General features: G+C 49.6%; 2 protein-coding genes across 5 annotated transcripts in view; one reads left to right on the top strand and one right to left on the bottom strand.

Moving 5' to 3' along the window:
* The window catches only part of ELOA (elongin A), a 21,545-nt gene extending 13,985 nt beyond the window's left edge, over positions 1–7,560 (bottom strand). The window contains exons 1-2 of one of the 3 annotated variants that reach the window (XM_019547590.1): positions 6,902–7,560; positions 814–870 (exon numbers count right to left, since the gene is read on the bottom strand). In XM_019547590.1, coding sequence (XP_019403135.1) covers positions 814–870; positions 6,902–7,174 — 330 coding nt within the window. In that variant the 5' untranslated portion in view covers positions 7,175–7,560. The remainder of the gene's footprint in view (positions 1–813; positions 871–6,901) is intronic. The other 2 variants (XM_019547589.1, XM_019547592.1) reach the window with 2 other exon arrangements.
* A 1,353-nt stretch (positions 7,561–8,913) lies between these two features.
* LOC109318375 (kelch-like protein 31) overlaps positions 8,914–17,501 on the top strand; it is a 13,496-nt gene continuing 4,908 nt past the window's right edge. Inside the window, exons 1-3 of one of the 2 annotated variants that reach the window (XM_019547594.1) lie at positions 8,914–9,454; positions 9,634–9,708; positions 14,820–16,027. In XM_019547594.1, the coding sequence (XP_019403139.1) occupies positions 14,838–16,027 (1,190 nt within the window). In that variant the 5' untranslated portion in view covers positions 8,914–9,454; positions 9,634–9,708; positions 14,820–14,837. The remainder of the gene's footprint in view (positions 9,455–9,633; positions 9,709–14,819; positions 16,028–17,501) is intronic. The other variant, XM_019547593.1, reaches the window with a different exon arrangement.

The raw sequence follows: 17,501 nt of genomic DNA, 5'->3' as shown, positions 1-17,501 counted from the left end.
AAGTGGTGCTGGCCCCTGCCCTGGGGGTGTTTAAGAGGAGGTTAGATGAACACCTTGCTGGGGTCGTTTGACCCCAGTACTCTTTCCTGGCATGGCAGGGGGTCGGACTTGATGATCTGCTCAGGTCTCTTCCGACCCAACCAACTATGAAACTATGAAAGGTCTCCCATGAGGCAATACTGACAAAGAACACCCCATGCAACTCTGGGCATTCAAACTGGCCAAGAAGATCCCCTGATGCCATGACAAAACTGATGCAGTGTTAGAATGAAGGAGCTATGAAGGTCTGCCATATTCAGCAGGTGGTGACTTTTGAACCAGTACTGAGCCAGCATTCGAGTAGGAGCAGATCATCTGCTAGACAAGACATGGAGCAGAGCTCTCAAACCTTTTTAGTTGTTCCTAGATGTGGTCTGAAGGCTCATCTAATCACCTAGTTTGATCTGTATAGCAGAGCTAGAGAACCCAGTCAAGAGTCCTATAACTAACAACTGAACTGGAACTGAACTGGTTCCCTTGGTGGGACACTCCCGAGTGAAAACACCATCACTTTGAAACTGGAAATGAAGTATAAATCTATAAGTCTGATTTGGACTTCATTTATTATTAATGACCCCTCAGCATTTTTTTCACAAGAGCTGTGGAGTTAGTTTTGCCATCCCAATCCATTTTAAATTTGGGGAAACATCTGATCTCCCTAAATCCCTCCAGCTCTTTTCATTTTGATGGCACCTTCCTTCCCTTCCTATATTAAACCAATTCTGGATGCAGACACATCAGGGTTGCGCACTGAGATTATCACGTAGTTCTTACCACAAGGATGTCGACCGTAATGGGCAGTTCAGAAAGTTTCTTCAGACTTTTCAGGAGCTGCAGAGACAAGAAGGAGGGTGCTTAGATTCTCTCCACCACATAACCGAGATAAGAAAGCAAGAACATTCTCCACGGCATGAGAGTTTGCGAGAGGATCCGAGTAGCAAACAGCTGGTATCTTGCCCCGATCAAGCTGGTAAGCTGAACATTAGGACAGCCAATTGCTAACAAGTGGGTATTCTGTTGAAGACAGGGGTACAGTGCTGCCAGGGCACGAAAAGGGGGAACGTTTGCTTCATCTGAGAATGTCAAGATGCACTTGTGCATTTTAAAACTTAATTCCCAGAGGAGTTGAAACAGATCACCAGTCTATAGGTCAGGAACACAGACAGATTACACAATTTGTGAGTCACACAACAAGTCTGTGAAATAGAAGTCCTCTGAAAAGAGGAGAGACAAGATCCTTTGGGCAGGTCTCAAGTCAGGCAAAAAGGGGAGGGAGCACAGGGGAGAAGTCATCAACACCATACTTGAAAAGCAGAGGCTTCAGAACTGACTTCCAGTTCTGTGTTCGACCCACAGCACAATCCCCTCTTCCCCCGCCATGATTTCACTACAACCAAAAAGTCCAGATTGATGCGTCAACCCTTCACTTGACTTTTATGGCTGATTTAACTCTTCAGCCTCCCACCAATGACACAATTACCTTTTAGCCTATGAAGACACAGGCACCCTTTCTGGAGTGACCTGTCCCTAGCCTCTATTCGCCTGCTGCCTTCTTTTTTAAACATGTGAAGAAGTGCATCATTCAAGCCTCACTAAAGATGCGCTGTCAGGTCCAACAACACACAGCTGCTTGCTGGACTAAGGATGGAAAAGGAGTCCTGGTACAATGCAATTTGCTATGCAAAGCACTGAGAAGGGAGGTTGGGACAGGGAGAACGCTGCCACTTCCACCCCTGTAAAGGCCAAGGAGCCACTTTACCAAGGTGCTTGTGATTCTTGCTGGCGCCAAACCCAGGAAGAAGTACACAGCTGGAATCCTGACCCTCAGCAGGTCATGGCGGCTTCCTGCATTGAAGTGAGAACCACAGCCCAGAACACAGTACTTCTCAGGGCACCTACCCGACACTGCTGCAGGCCATACAGGACTGGGCCCCAGACCCAAAGAACTTATCTTTCAATCACTATTAATTTCCGTTGACTACTCCCTGTCTGTTGAAACAATGGATAGCCACAGAACAAACAGTGGAGCTTTCTGACACAAAGTTGCTTGGAAAAACAAAGGAGAGGTGTGACTCAGTGGAGTCTTTCTTGCCACTGTGACTGAAGGGTAGCTGTCCTGTTCTGGATCTATTTAAATACTGAGAACAAGTGACTTTTGGTATTTCATCTCAAGAATGCTAAAGACAGAAATTATCCTAACGAGCTCCCACAATATACCAGCTCTGAAATTCCCTTGTCCACTGCCCCCACCCCAGTGCCACTTCCCGGTTAAGGAGCTCCCCTAGGCCCACGAGGGCATTGAATTGAAGCTCTACCACCATAACTAGTCTTTTTGCCTTAATCCTCTTATCACCTGATCTCCCAACAGGTGGACACAAAGCTGACCTGAAGCCCTGTCAGTTTGCTTAGGTAGCTCCTGCTGAGAAATGATGATCTCGCTGCCTTCAGCCCAGCGCTGACAGCACCGCGGCCCCAGCACGCCCCTCAGCAGTGGCTTGGTAGCCTCCTTTCCCTATTCCGGTGCTGCTGCACACAAGGATCCCTGGCAGAATCAGGCCCAACCACACAGTGCTTTGAGTCTGCAGCTCACACTTGAAGGCCTAGATGGAAATGCAACCAAGAACAGTGGCCATCTCAATTCTGGGACGTAATGCTACATCATTCCATCTAATTAGAGGATTCACTTAAAACCCTGCCTCGCATCTCAGTTGCTGCTCTCTAGCCTACCTAACTCAATGTGGTGCAGCTGTCCTGCCACAGCAGCACAGAGCTCAGCACAAGCCAACCACCAAGCATTTACCCAGCTTATGCCAAGCTCTGCACTGCCACAGGCAGGCTGCTACCAATACCCAAGCTAGGCAGGCACATCCACGACACCCTGCAATGATGATGGGCACTATTCTCAGCTGAGGAAACAGACATGCAGCAGGTAGAAAAGATCAATTGAAGCATCCAGCCCATTGCTTTGACAGGTTATGATCATCCCCCTCTGTCCATCTCCTTGTCCTCTCTCCCACTTCCCCAGGTAACTACTCCACAGCTGAACAGACCCCAGTATGTACAGGCTCCCCTTTATATTTATTTTAATTCCGTCCCAATATGTCATGAGTCCTAGAAAACAGGACTCAAGCTATGCCCCTTTGTAGCATCCCAGATGGTACTTCTCACTCCTTAATTATCTGTAGCCATTTGAGTCATACTTTTACAAACAAGAAGGCAGCTTTCCCTGCCCTCCCCCCCACCAAACCAGTTAGTATTAATGTTTTCCACATGGGGAAAACTGGCTGGAATGGCTATTGCTTTTATTCCACAACAGTGCCCAGGGAGAGCGCTACGCAGGAACAGCTGTTGTGAAATAACTTATTACAAACACTGACTGGACTGGGTCCCAAGGAAAAATCCACACATCTCACGACTGGAGAGCTTCTCAGTCACATCAGGCTAAATCAAACTGAGATAACATTTGATCGTACATATGCATGCACATCTTGCCCGTCAAGACAGAATCTAGGTGCGACTTCAAACTTTTAGGGTGCAGGTACAAGTTGCCTCAAGTTGGAATTCAGCAAGTTTTCCAGACAAGCTGCAAACCTGAAACAGATGTTTTCAGGTTACAAACCTTTTGAGTCCTACATCACCAACAGCATCTTGGACTGTCGGAACAAGACTCTCTGCTTATTATTTACATGGAACAAGTGGAACACACACAAGCCAGTTTCACTCTTCAATCCGGAGCATAAGATTTTTTGGAACATGGAGGGGAGGGGAAAAAAAAATCCACAAGTCCTCAGTGCCCCCAAGGTGCCAGAGTTCAGTGTCCTGGGGCTCATGACCTAGCCCAAACCTGGTCTGTGTCTGTGATGTATGCACACAAACACACTCTAGTAGGCCAAACCTGCATTTTGTGTGTGTATGTGCAAGCATGCACACATGTGCATATGCATGGTGATATATACACACTCTAGTAGCCCAAACTTGCAGTGTGCATGCACGCATGTATTATATATGCATATATACACACTCCAATATAGAGAGCTTTGGGATTTGATCCCCATTTTAACCAATAAATAAATAAATAAATAAATAAATAAATAAATAAAAAGGAAGCTGAGCTTCACCCAACTGACAGCCACCCCTTAACTGGCAGATGTTTGCTGTTTTTAAATCAGGAATGCTTCTTTTAACAATTTTTTCTTTAAATGATGTTTTTGAAGAGCACATTACTATCAAGCAACCACAACATGGCCTGATCCCATTGTCTTAATGAGGATGCTATGTTGCTTACATATCCCATTAACCCCTCCCACAAACACATGCACACACAAAGAAAACAAGCAGGACTGAAGTAACCAGCTAAGATTTTGTACCTCCTCCAATGGAAAATATGAGTTTCCAACCCATGACAGTACATCCAAAGTTTTTCCTCGCAGAGCTCTGTGCCAGCCAGCATAATATTAATACCTAACATTTTCTAGCAGTGGAACCCAATTAATTTTACAAAGGGAGGGGGGGAGGGAGGAAATATTATTATTTCCAGATTTTAGATAAGTTGACCCAGCAGCCAGTAATGAGATGCTTCCAATTCCAAAGAAAGTCCTAAAAACCTTGAGCTGGACATTTGTCTCAGCCTCTACTGCACCCAGTTTCTCTAAAATAGTCATCATGCTTTCTGGAAGGGGTTTGACAATGAATGTTACCAGCATGCTGAAGCTCCAAAGTTTATAACACAAAAGCAGAAACCCACGACATGTCATTTTTTAAACTGACAACCACATACAAAAGAGCTCTAAGCTCCAGACCACGTGCACTACAGTCTAAATCTGTGCCTAGGAATGCTAGCAGTTCTCCGATTTTCATTCAAAAAGTATTCAAAAATTAAAAAGGTGAAATTGGGACATCTCACTCCTGCAAAAAGGGGGTTTGGATAGAGCTCATAACTTCTTGCACTTCTTTAAATAAAGAAAACAAAGCCCTCCGATATACTTGCACAATCAAACAGCTAGGGGTAATCATAAATAGTTATTAATACTGTACAGCAGCAGTTCCCAATCTGTGGTACAGGTACCACCGGAGTATGTAGACGACCTGCCAGTGGTATGCATTGACAGATTTATTATAATTACTTTATATGACAAAGATTTGCTGGTGGTACTTAAGGTTGTATCATTTTAAATTGGTGGTGTGCAATCTGTCAGATTTTGGGAACCGCTGCTGTATAGTGTCTATAAGATAAGAAACACAGTGTAAAATCCAACCAAGGAGTGACCATATCATTAGGATGCAGGTAGTTAAATATCACCCTGAATTTATGTAGGCGCTAGACTAGAGTTTGGGGGAGAAGGGACTGCATACACTGGTATTGCACACGAAACCCTCCTAGATAATAGACTGGCTAGATGTTCAAAACACCAGATGCACCTTTCTCAAATCCCTGGCCCAAGGGTCGGCAATGTTTTTGGGCAGAGAGCCAAAAACACCTGCAACCTCAATTCGTAAGATGGTGTGCCAGGGGCAGACAGAGGAGCAGCTGCACAGGGCCCGATCCTTGCTGTGGCAGTGCAACCCTGGCCCCTTCTCTGCCGTCTGCCGCAAGGCGTGCGTGCCAAGCAAAATGCCTTCACGTGCCACACTCTGGCAGCCGTGCCAGGGGTGACCTACTCCCCGTCCCTGTAATGTATCCAGAGGCTTCTCATGCTTAGCCTCCTCTCAGGTAATGTCACACATTTCACTCAGCCTCTTGAGCCTAACTCCTGTTTAGGGCACCAACTGTCCCTTGGGGCTCAGCGAGACTCCTTGACTGAGCAGTGAGGACGAATGGGCTGTCCCCTCTGAAGCCTGGGAGGTACCAAAACAAGTAGTCATTCATACTAGATTGAAGAGAGCTCGTAACACAACCCTCCTCCTCCTCCTCCTCCCCTCCTACATGAGCGGATAAGGAGCCCACACTTATTTCAATTGTCAACAGCAGTCGAGCGCCCCAGTTCGCACCCACGGGGCAGTTCACCTGCTCCAGAGTTAAGGCTGCCCTACTGTTTCTCTCACTGATTAGCTGAAATCCAGTCCACTCCACATTGAACGGACTCATCAGGTGCCTACACGGAGCAGCCAAATTCATCTCAACTACTCTAACAGCTGGAGTTGGAAAACAATAAAAAAAAGATTTAAAACATAGATTTCACGTAGACATGTGGCAGGAGAGACGCACGTCTGCCGTGCAGGCCCCAGCCCCGAATTTACTGGGACAGACCCAGAAACGCGCCTCCATTGGAGGGATGCCGCTGACCTGGCTCTCCCCAGAGCTTGCCCTCCAGCGCGCGGCACCGCCAGCCACACGTGGGGCTGCTCCAGCTGCAACCCATGCCAATGACAGCTGTCAGTCACCTGCCAGTCAGAAAGATTCCCCCAGGCCAATGCGGAACCAGAATTAGATCGGGGCAGCTCTCTCCTGAAAGCAGAGCCCTGCCATGGGCAGAGAAAGCTGTGCGGAGGCACAGGGTATCCCCCGCTGCCGCTGGCTTGGAGAAGGAGCCCCCCGGGGCCCCCAGTGCCAGCCCCACCGTGGGGGGCGCGCTCCCTCCGCAGGGGTCTCGGCCGCAGGGCTGGGGCCAGGCAGGGCGGGCCTGGAGAGCCAGGGGCAGCTCCCCGGGGGCACGGTGGTGCTGTAGGCCGCCCCCCAGGCTCAAGCCCCGCTCCCCCTCGGCCCGGCCTGCTCCTCGGGTGCCCATTTCAGCACGGGGATCCCCCTGGGCCTACCCCTCAAAGCAAGGCCCGGCTCCCCGCCCCTCACGGGCCGCCCAGCGCCGCGATGGCAGTAGGGGGCAGCTGGAACGGGGCCCCCGGCCCGTGCCCCCCGCGCCGCTACCTTCTTCGGCTCCGAATTGCCCGAGAGTCGCGACTGCAGCTTGCCCACAACTTCCAGCACCGATTCCGCCATTTTTACTGCTGGACAGGCCTCCACGCCGGAAGCGGCTTCACCGCCCGTTGGCCAACACTGGGTTCCCCGCAGCTTGGCGCCATCTTGGCTCCTGGCAGGAAACGGAAACCCCTTCTCCTCCTCCCCCGGGGTGGTCAACAACAACGGGGCGCCATCTTGGGTCCTGGCAAGCGGCGAAGGCTGGAAGGACCCTTTCGCCATCTTGGGTGCTGGCAAGAAGCTGCTGGGATTGGACAGTTGCCATCTTCAGTGCTGGCAAGAGGGGTCAGTCAGAGCCAGTGCCCTCTTTTGCTAGACATAGTGAGGCCCCTTCTGTGTCTTCCTTTATGGCCAGTAAAGACAGGTCCCAGGCCTTAAAGACTCTGGAGTACCAGGGTGCATGCCACAGCCCTGTGTCCTCAGACCCTGCCCAATACGCCCAGCTGCAGTGCACCAAGGTGCACGTCTTCCCCTTCACGCCCCACACCACGGGGGAGCCTGCGCATATTGGATCTGGGGCTGATGCACTCAGCCAAGCGCAGCAAACACAGCACGCTGATGCACCTGGACGCTGGGCACGGAAATCCACATACCCAGCAACAGAGAACGTGGCGTTTGGGGTCCAATCCCGCAATGCCACGTACCAGACGACTACACCCGCTTGTGTTGCACGGCAGCCCATGAGGTCCGATGCAGCGAATACAGCACACGGATGCACCTGGACGCTGGGCACGGAAATCTGCATACCCGGCAACAGAGAACGTGGCATCTGGGCCCCGATCCCTCAATGCCACGTACCAGCCCAGCATGCCTGCTGGCATCACATGGCAGCCCACGAGGCCTGACGCAGAGGGCGGGGAGGAGAGTACTTCAGGGTGGCAGGCATCGCTGCTCTGGGCCTCCGGTGCCATTCCTAGACAAAGCTTTAAAGGGTGATGAAACAGGGCAGGAACAATGCAGTTATTGCAAAATCATGGATGACAAACACAGGCGGTTCAGACTGTAGGTGATGGTGAAACACCATCGAACCACGCAAAGTAAGAAATGCAAAGTAAGAAGCCCAAACGGCTTCACCGTGGCTCAGCACAACAGCACGATGACAGAGGAGGGTGAGTATAGGACCTTGAAACTGGTGAGTTCATAGCCAGGACCTTGAAACCCTTCTCTCGTAGCCAGGCTGTTCCCAAATGTCATTCATCTGATCAATAGACACCTTCCCCTAGGTCTTTTAATAGTTGGGGTACCAGATGAAACTGAATTTCACAATCGTGTTAGATATTTTTACTGTATTTTTTCCCCTCTGGGTGTTAATCCTCCTGAGCAGTGCAACTTAATTACAAATGAATCAATGTGGTTATTGTAGCATGTTGAGGAATGTGGTGAGAAAAATAAATTGGAGGCAATTAGAATTAAAATATCCCTGAGTATGAATATTCCCAACAATATTTGCTGCCTTTGATGATAAAGTGAAGGGCTGATCATTGGAAAAAGGGACACCCTGGGCTCTTGTTCTCTGCCAGTGCGTGTACTCAAGTCATTCATCTAAAAGGGTGAAAAATCACCACTGTGCATCTGGCCAGCACAATACCTAAGGAGTACTTGAACTCTCTAAATAGGCTCCCGTATGTTGTAAGTGCTGCCTGGATTTCACAGCTGAGCCCAGCACGGGGGTGGAACTCAGCCCGCAGGACTTTCCCAGCTTCAAGTGAGGAACATATTCTCTGATCTAGAGCTGAGAAAAGTGCATGCACACTTTCCAGGGAGCCTCCGTTTGACTTGGGAATCTCGTTTCTCTTTGTGTCTTTTCCCTGTTTGCTCTGAACCTGCTGGAACGTGCTCAGGGGAAAGGTGTGCGCAAAGTGGGGGTTTCACTTAAACAGTTGCCAGAGGCTAATTTCACTCTGACTGCGAGCTCCTAGCGGCGCACAGCACCCCTGTTCTGTGTCGGGTGCGGGGGGGCTGCTGTGCATGTTATTAAGAACAGCGATGCTGGGCACCCGGCAGGTTCAGCCGCACCGCATAGACTATGACGGAGTGGCTGATTGATTTTTCTTCACCCCTTTCGTAATGATCGGGCTATCCCATTCTCCCTCCCAACCTGTCCTCAAACAACCTCTCTCCTGTATCAGGTGCCTTTGGCTGCCTCGCCATTCGCTTGCTCTCATGGTTGGTGGCAGATTAGAGAACGCGCTGCTGTTTATTGCTACCTCGAGATATTGGCAGAAGCGGTACGGATGCATTTGGCCGGTACAGAGCTCCCCCACTCCCTTAGCCTATCCCTTTCCAGGTCTCTCCAGTCTCTGCTGAGGACAGCTGTCCCTGCGTCACCACCAGAAGGTTGATGTAAATGTTGCCGTGATAAGAGCAGTCAGCTGGCCTGACCCGACAAGGGGGAGGATGTTGCATGTGGAAAGTTGAGGGTCTTGCAGTCTGTTCACCAGCAGAGCACACAGGCTCTGTCCTAGCCACAGCCCCCCCGGACTGACCAGTCTTAACATCAAGGTAAGGAGCAAAGAGAGCTTCTGTCTCTAAATTAAACTAAAAACCCAGAGCTGGCCCTTTTGTGCTTCAGTATTTACAGAGAGATCGTCTTGTTCAGGTCACCAGACTGTTTCATTTGATTGCAAATGGAGAATGCTGGCATGGGGAAAGTACCTTTGTTTGTCTTTATTTTGTTAAAGAAGGTGGAACAGAAGACAGTTTACTGAAGGTGAAAGAACCTGGAGATTTAGCTTCCAAATCTTTTTCCAGGAAAGGTCTGCGTTTATTTTTCAGCTCAGACTGTTTTGTGTTTCCACAGCACTTGAAGGGCTCAGTTGTTTTAATACTAATTAAGACTGTTTGATGAGACATCAAAGAAAATAGTCCATACCTCAAATACTGATGGGTATAATTTCACCAAGCACAGATTAATCTTTGCTGTTTGCTTGGCACCGCGCTTAGCTCGTCATCATACTGGTGCAGAGATGAGATAAGCAGGACTGAGCCGGGAGGGGAGAATTACTGACTTTTGAAAGTTTACACAGAACAATCCTTGCATCTTACTTTGCTGTCTGCACCCTTTGAAATCTCATCAAACCATTCGAGCTTTGCTTCCTGGGGATTAGTCTGCATGAAAGATATTCCCTTTCATATAGTGGATACTGTGATCAGAAACAGCAAAGCTGCCCCATATTAAATGAGCTGTTTTTAGCAAAGGTCATTTTGCAGTTAGGTACCTTATCGGCATTAACGCACATTTTTCATCTGGGATTTTCCAAAGGGGTCTGACAGAGGAAAGCAGCCGTAGCCATGCACATTCAACAGAAACCAGGCCCCAAGCTTTCCTGAGGTCCCTTTGCAAACCCCAGCCTTAGGCAACCTGCTCCAAGTTTAATGCGCTTCAAACATATCTCATTCCCTCCACACACAATTAGCTCTGGAGGGCTTGGGACTTGGGCATGTTATGCAAAGGGAAGCTGAGAGTGGAACAGCTATAGGTCTCCTGGAATCAGTCCCTGTGTGAACACCTGCAGGGTCTACACCGGCAGGTATTCCACAGTGACTCTAGTGTTTTATATTCATAGCCTCCCTTACCCTAGAATAACTTCCCAGTGCTGATAAGGCCTTAGGTACCTTACCAGCAATGTGTTTCATCAGAGATATGCAGGAACAAGGGAGATTAACTAGCACAACCAGGCCAGTGAAGGTAGATGGTAAAGTTCATTCTCCCTCTAATTTAAATACAATGCAACAATGGGATAGGATAAATCTGAAGGAAACTGAGCCAAACTAATCTCTGGATATAAATCATGTAAGGCAGTGGAGTCGCCCCAGGGATGATATATGGGGCATATATTGCCCCTGGGCCGCAGCCAGCTATGTCTTAGTACAAATTGAATCTGTCAAAGGAGAAGTCGATGCGTGATCCTGATAATGGAGAAGGAGCGAGCAGGTGGGAAGGAATGAGCAAGGCTTCTGGGGCTGGAGCTTCCAAAGAGCATGTTGGATGCCACGCTGTCTGGGAAACCTGGCCCAGGGCTGTGAGTCGGCTCTTCTGCTGTGTTTCAAATGCTGGTTGGGAAGAGGCCTGAGTATTGCTCTCATGCAGCTCATCCAGGTGGGTTTGAGCAAAGGCGCATATTCAGTCCCCTGCTCTGCTCCCATGCACTGTGTCAGGGATAACCCCAGCTTCAGCTGTTTTTTTTTAAGAGAATGTTTTGTGTTCCAGTCCAAATCAATTCAAAATCCATGAGTCAGTCCAGAACCATAAGTAGTCCTACTACTAGCAAACATCCTCCTCCCGACCTGGGGCTTCAGGTGTTTCCAAACCTTTTGGTAGGCATCCTACGTGCAGGCCCAAACCTGGAGACTTGGGGTGTGGATGCCCCCGAGTTTCATTTGCCCTCAGCCATATGGGCCCCAGGAGCAAGCTAGAGAGCAGTCTTCCTTTTCCATAAAGTGGGCATAAAGCCAAGATCTTCCCACAACTACTCCCCTGTGCCAGAAATGTGATTATCCCCTGCCCCTAGGAAAACCACCGTGGTGATCATGGTATTTCCCCTGCCAGGTCATTCATGTGTTTAGCTGGCTTTGCAGCTTTGAGCAATGGGGACTGTACCCACATGGGGGCAGGGATGGCCTGGGAAGGGCAACAGACTCCACAGAAGGTGCTCAGATAGCAGGTGCTACAGAATAGCAGCAGCTTCCCCCACTCCACCGTGTCCATGGGTTTGGCTTCTGATGTAGGGGGGACAGCCTTTGAGGGTAAGAGTCCAGTCCTTGACTCCTTGGCAGAGATGGCCAAACTGGGCTCCCATCTGGGGAGCAGCTGCATTGATTCGTTCAGTGCAGACAAGGGGATAAAACCAAAAGCAGCCCTTGCCCCAAATGTTGTATGATGGAAAAGCCAGGCCCAGGAGCATGGGATACTTGAAAGGAACGCTCCGAGCAAGTACTGTGAGCACTGACACCATGTGTGAGCATCATGGGTGGTGCCACTGGGACTCATTCCAAGCCCATTTTGAACCAGAAGCATTTTTCAAGGCTCCTTTACTACAAAGCAGCTTTTAGCTGAAATGACAGGACCACTCCCTCAGCTGGTACTTCTTGGCTTAACCCCATGTCCTTCAGGAGGCTACAATGATCTGTGACAGCTAGGTGAGAGACCCTGGGCTGGGAGTGCGGCACGTTGGGGTACGCTGGAACCATGACTCGGTATGACGTGAGCTGGGATATGCAAGTTGCTGCAGGTTTAAATCTTGATGCTCTTTAATTTCTGCCAACAAGAAAGAGAGGTACACAGCCCACTGCCTCAGTGGGCAGTGTCCAAGGCTCCAGATGCTGGGGGGAGCAGATCAGAACACAGAGCTTCTGGCCCCGAAGTATTTGACGTGTTGGAGAGGCTCCAAAATTGGAATGAAAAGCTAAAATGCCACTGTCCCCCCTAGAACAGAACATCTGGAAAGCATCTATTGGGAACCATCAAACACCTTGTTCTGAGAAGGGAAAGGCATTTCCCTTCCAGATTGGCAGTGGCAACACGTAGGGGGTGTACAGGAGTGCACGTGCACCCACTAAGAGCACTGGTGCACCGCCTGACAGGCCGTGCTCCCTGCTCAGGCAACAGGCAGGGGGGCAGGGGGGAGTGCTTGTGCCCCTCCCTGTGAGTGCTGGCAAGGGAGTGGGAGTGACGCCGCCACTTCTGGGAGTGCTTGGCTGCAGAGGGACCCCCCCAGTTGGCATGGTCAGCCATGGGGGAGCCCCCCAGTTGCTGACTGGTTGCTGGGGGTGCATGTGTCCCCCCGACTAAGGTGGCACCAGTCGCCCATTCAGACTGACATAATAAAATGATTCAATGACAGTCCATTGTCTCACGTCTATACATAATACATATCATTATGTATTATAATAAGACCTAATGTGTAACATTATATATATTAATGCATTCTATTTTGTGCATTGTATACAATATAATGCATAATATAGATGTTATATCTAACATTTATATGTAGCATTATATATTACATAATATACATTACTATATATATATATATATATATAAAACTTCATGTATAACAGTGTTGCATTACATACATAAACATAATGCAATATTCAACTGAATGATATCACACAGAAGTCCAAACAAAATGGACCAAACCAATAGAGTCTGATCAAAATGTTTTTACTGTGATGAACCAATGTGTGGTGATGACTGAAACCAAATGGGGAAGGGTCAGCCCCCTCACCAGCCTCAGGGTGAGTGGAAAGGCTAACCATCTCAGGACAAGCCCTGGACCAGTAAAAGTTAACAGTAAATCTTCCATGGACTTCATATGGGGATTTTGCTGCCCGGAGGGTGTGCACACAGCAGCTGTGTAGCAGGCTCGCTCAGTGGCCCGTGAGTTTGAATTTGGATGCTGTTAAAGTCAGAGCTGCCCAAATGACTTTCTTCTGGGCACTTGGAAGAGGCAAATCTGCTCCCTTCCCTGCAGCCTCAGCTACCAAACCCACCTTACAGCAGCAGGAAGGAGGGCTTACTCACATGGGACCTTCCCCTGCTGCCCTCTGCATCTGCCTTAGGGAACTCAGAAGCAGGTGAGGGGACAGAGGGAGAGCTCCACCTCCTTCACATTTCTGTTCCACCTGCCCCAGATGTGAGCACAGTCCCCACCACTTCCCCACCCTCCCTGCTGTCAGCTCAGCCTTCTCTTTCCCAGCAGAGTTTGTTGCTAGGCTTTCCCCTCTCTAACTGTGCGTTGAATCCTGATCTGCCTGGGGGAGTGGAGTGCCCACCTCTCACCTCCCCCTGCCTCCTTCTAAATAGGAGCTGATGACTCAGCTCTCCAGAAACCCAATCTTTACATGCCAGTGCAATAAACAGCCTGAAGATATGCGAGACAGAGACGCAGCAGCTATTTCTGGCGAGCAGCACATCTGCTACTCAAGCATATGAGTCTCTCCACTGGACAGAAATAGTCAGGGGACAGCCGTGGTGTTTCGAATGAGTGTTCAGGCAACATTTTACTGGGAGAACGATTCCAAGGTGTTTTTGTGGGTGCTGGTCGTGTTTGCTCTTACCCTGGCAGGGGAATGTGGTCTAGCAGCTTGGTCCTGTCACCTACCAGCTGTGGGCTCTCTGTCCTAAGGCAGGTCCCCAACTTGAGAGCCCAGGCACTACTACTAAAATGGGAAAAAAATAGCTTCCAAATGTTTCTGCAGTATCGACTGTGACGTGTTCAAGTCTGTTCCTGCACTGAATTGGAATAATCAAAACTGCGGTAGTTCTGCAGTGACAGCCCACCAGTGCGTTCAAAGTGAGCTGTAAGCATTTGCTCCATTTCTCACTGAGTCAGCGAAGGTTGTAAGTGCTACAACCCCCTCATGTAAAAGAAGGCACAGAAAAGTTCAGGCCTCAGTGTCCTGAAGCCACTGATTTGGGGCATCCAGCCTGAGGCACTCTGGACTGGGCACTCAAAACGACTGTCTGTTTGAAGGTGGGTTCCCCTCAATGGAGGGACCCCAAATTAGTTGAAGAGGCAGGTGTAGGTAACTTGCCCTGAATTAGCGAGTGAGTGTCCAGGTCTGGGGTAGAACCAAGGTCTCCTGACTCCCAGCTCTGGGCCTCAATCCACTGGATTTAGGTAAATAAAAAAAAAAGTGAGTGACTTTTGGCAAAGAGCTTCCATTCTGTTCACCAGGCCTGATCCTCAGTGTATTGCCATCAAGGGGAGTCTCTCCACTGACTTCAGCAGCTTTGGGTCAGACTGCAGATCCACCCTGCCATTTCTTGTAGCATATCTGCTATTTAACAGTCACTTGTACACAGCAGCAGGGTATCTATGGTGCCTCTCACTGCAACAGCTCCTAACTATTCCTGTTCTTACAGACCACCACTCCCATCAAGATGGCACCCAAGAAGAAAAACCCCAAGAAGACCAAAACAGAGAGAGGGGAGGCATCCATTGCTCCCGTGGTGGTGGAGGACACGTCACTGGATATCGACCACCTCAACCACCTCAATGATCTGTATGAAAATGGCTCCAATGGCTTCCGCTGCACTGCCACAGAGGTCACAAACCCAAGCCATGGTGCCAACCTGCTGGAGGAGATGACTCAAATGCGCCAGGAGCGGTTCCTCTGTGACCTCACGATCGTCACCAAAACCAAGTCCTTTGATGTTCATAAACTGGTCATGGTGTCCTGCAGCAAGTACTTCCGCAGCTTGCTGAAGAGAGATGCCAGCCTGCAGCGGGTGGAACTCAACGACATCTCCCCTCTGGGCTTGACCACCATCCTCACATATGCCTACACTGGGAAGCTGAGCCTGTCCCTCTACACCATTGGCAGCACCATCTCCACTGCCAGCCACCTGCAGATGCACGCTCTGCTCAGCATGTGCAGTGACTTCCTCATCCAGGAGATGAATGTGGAGAACTGCATGTACATTGCCAACATCTCGGCCACATACAACCTCAACCAGGCGAAGGATGCCACCCAGAAATTTATCCGGGAGAACTTCCTGGAGTTCTCAGAGACCGATCAATTCATAAAACTCACCTTCGATCAGCTCAATGAGCTGCTGATGGATGATGGGCTACATATCCCGAGTGAGGTCATCGCCTTCCAGATTGCTATGAAATGGCTTGAGTATGACTCCAAACGAGTCCAGTATGCTGCTGACCTCCTGGGCAACATACGATTTGGCACCATATCAGCTCCTGATTTGGTCAACTGTGTCCAGCCTGTGCCACGTATGATGCAAGATCCTGAGTGCCACAAGCTGCTGGTGGATGCTATGAATTATCATTTGCTCCCTTATCAGCAAAATACCCTTCAGTCCAGAAGAACCAGGATCCGTGGAGGCCAGAGAGTGTTGGTCACTGTTGGAGGCCGCCCGGCCTTGACTGAGAAAGCACTTAGCAAAGAGATTAGCTACAGGGACGCAGAAGGGAACTGGAACAAGCTGACTGAGATGCCAGCCAAAAGTTTCAACCAGTGCGTGGTGGTGATGGACGGGTTCCTCTACGTGGCAGGAGGGGAAGACCAAAATGATGCTAGGAATCAGGCCAAACATGCTGTCAGCAGTCTATGCAGGTAACAAGAGTTTCCAAAAGGTGGGGAAGTTTTTAAGGGACTTTAGTGCCAAAAGAAAAGCACTCTGTTTTCCAAGCCCATGGCTGAATGCAGACCTGTTGCAGGCATCAGCAAAGACTGACCCTGGAATCCGGAGCACAGGCCCCTCTCCCACGAGCTGGAGGAGAAAACTCCTTTTTGATGTGAATGACCTGTAGGGTGTTATAATCCTGAGAGCTAGCTGCCTGGGAGACTACCGAGTAAATCACGGTATCTTCCAGCACAGTGTTCTCCAAGCACATTTTCCATACAGATAAACAAGCAAGAGGAAATGAAGGGATAAACCAGTCAGAAACATGCAGTGACCACCCAGCTAGGGGAGCAGGTAGAGGGAAACGTGGTCACATTTGGGATTGTGCTGTTAGAGAAGCAGAGCTGGCCAGTGGCGATGGCTCTGGACTAGAAGTCAGGAGACCTGGGATCGATTCCCATCTCTACCACTGACCTGCTGTCTGTCCCTGGCAAGTCACTTTGTTGCTGTTTTCCTTCCTACCCCTTGCCTGTCTTGCCTGGTCCTCAGTTCTGTGGTGCAGTCTCTGACTATGAAGCATGTAGCACAATGCAATCCTGATCTCAGCTGAAGCCTGTACAAATAACACTATTGCCAGTTAGTTAGACAGTGAATTACTCTCTACTTTTGCATGCATGTAGAAGGATAACATTTCTCTTCAGGCTGGAGATTGCTTAGACCTGTCAGAAGAACACAAGCCTCCATGGCTCACCAAAAGCATCTGGGAATATCTCCTTGCTAAAAGGGAGGCGTACACCCAATGGAAAGTCATCCCTGGGACATCACCAGGGATGACTATACTGCAGTCGCTCGGGGATGTAGGGGGGCAGTCAGGAAGACCTAGGCAGAGATGGAATTAGGACTAGCTACCCAGATTAAGGACAATAAGAAGTCCTTCTTTAAATACATCAGGGGTAAAAAGAAGGTCCCGGGTAATGTGGGGTCCTTGCAGGATGCATTGGGAAATTTGGTCGTCAAACCAGATGACAAAGCAAACATGTTTAACGATTTCTTTGCCTACATTTTCCTAAGCAGGGACCAGAACAGCCACCTCCCTGCTGGGCCCCCCTCGGGCCCCGGGGGAGGCAGACCTGGGCCACGGGTTAGTGAGGAACTAGTTAGGGAGCTTCTGGAGGGACTGGACATATTCAACTCAGCCGGTCCGGATGACGTCCACCCTAGAGTACTAAAGGAACTGGCCGAGGTCACTGCAAGTCCCCTGGCACGACTTTACGAGCACTTGTGGTGCTCTGGTGAAGTACTGGAGGACTGGAAGAGGGCCACCATGGTCCCCATCTTCAAAAAGGGGAAGAAGGAGGACCTGGGAAACTATAGGCCAGTTAGTCTGACCTTGATCCTAGGCAAGCTGTTTGAGAAAATTATGCTGGCACACATCCAGGAGGGGCCAGCAGGGGACTGCATGCT

This window comes from Crocodylus porosus, unplaced genomic scaffold (assembly GCF_001723895.1).
Source record: "Crocodylus porosus isolate Cpor-Errol unplaced genomic scaffold, CroPor_comp1, whole genome shotgun sequence".
Lineage (NCBI taxonomy): Eukaryota > Metazoa > Chordata > Crocodylia > Crocodylidae > Crocodylus > Crocodylus porosus.
This window is presented reverse-complemented; position numbering and strand designations above follow the sequence as displayed.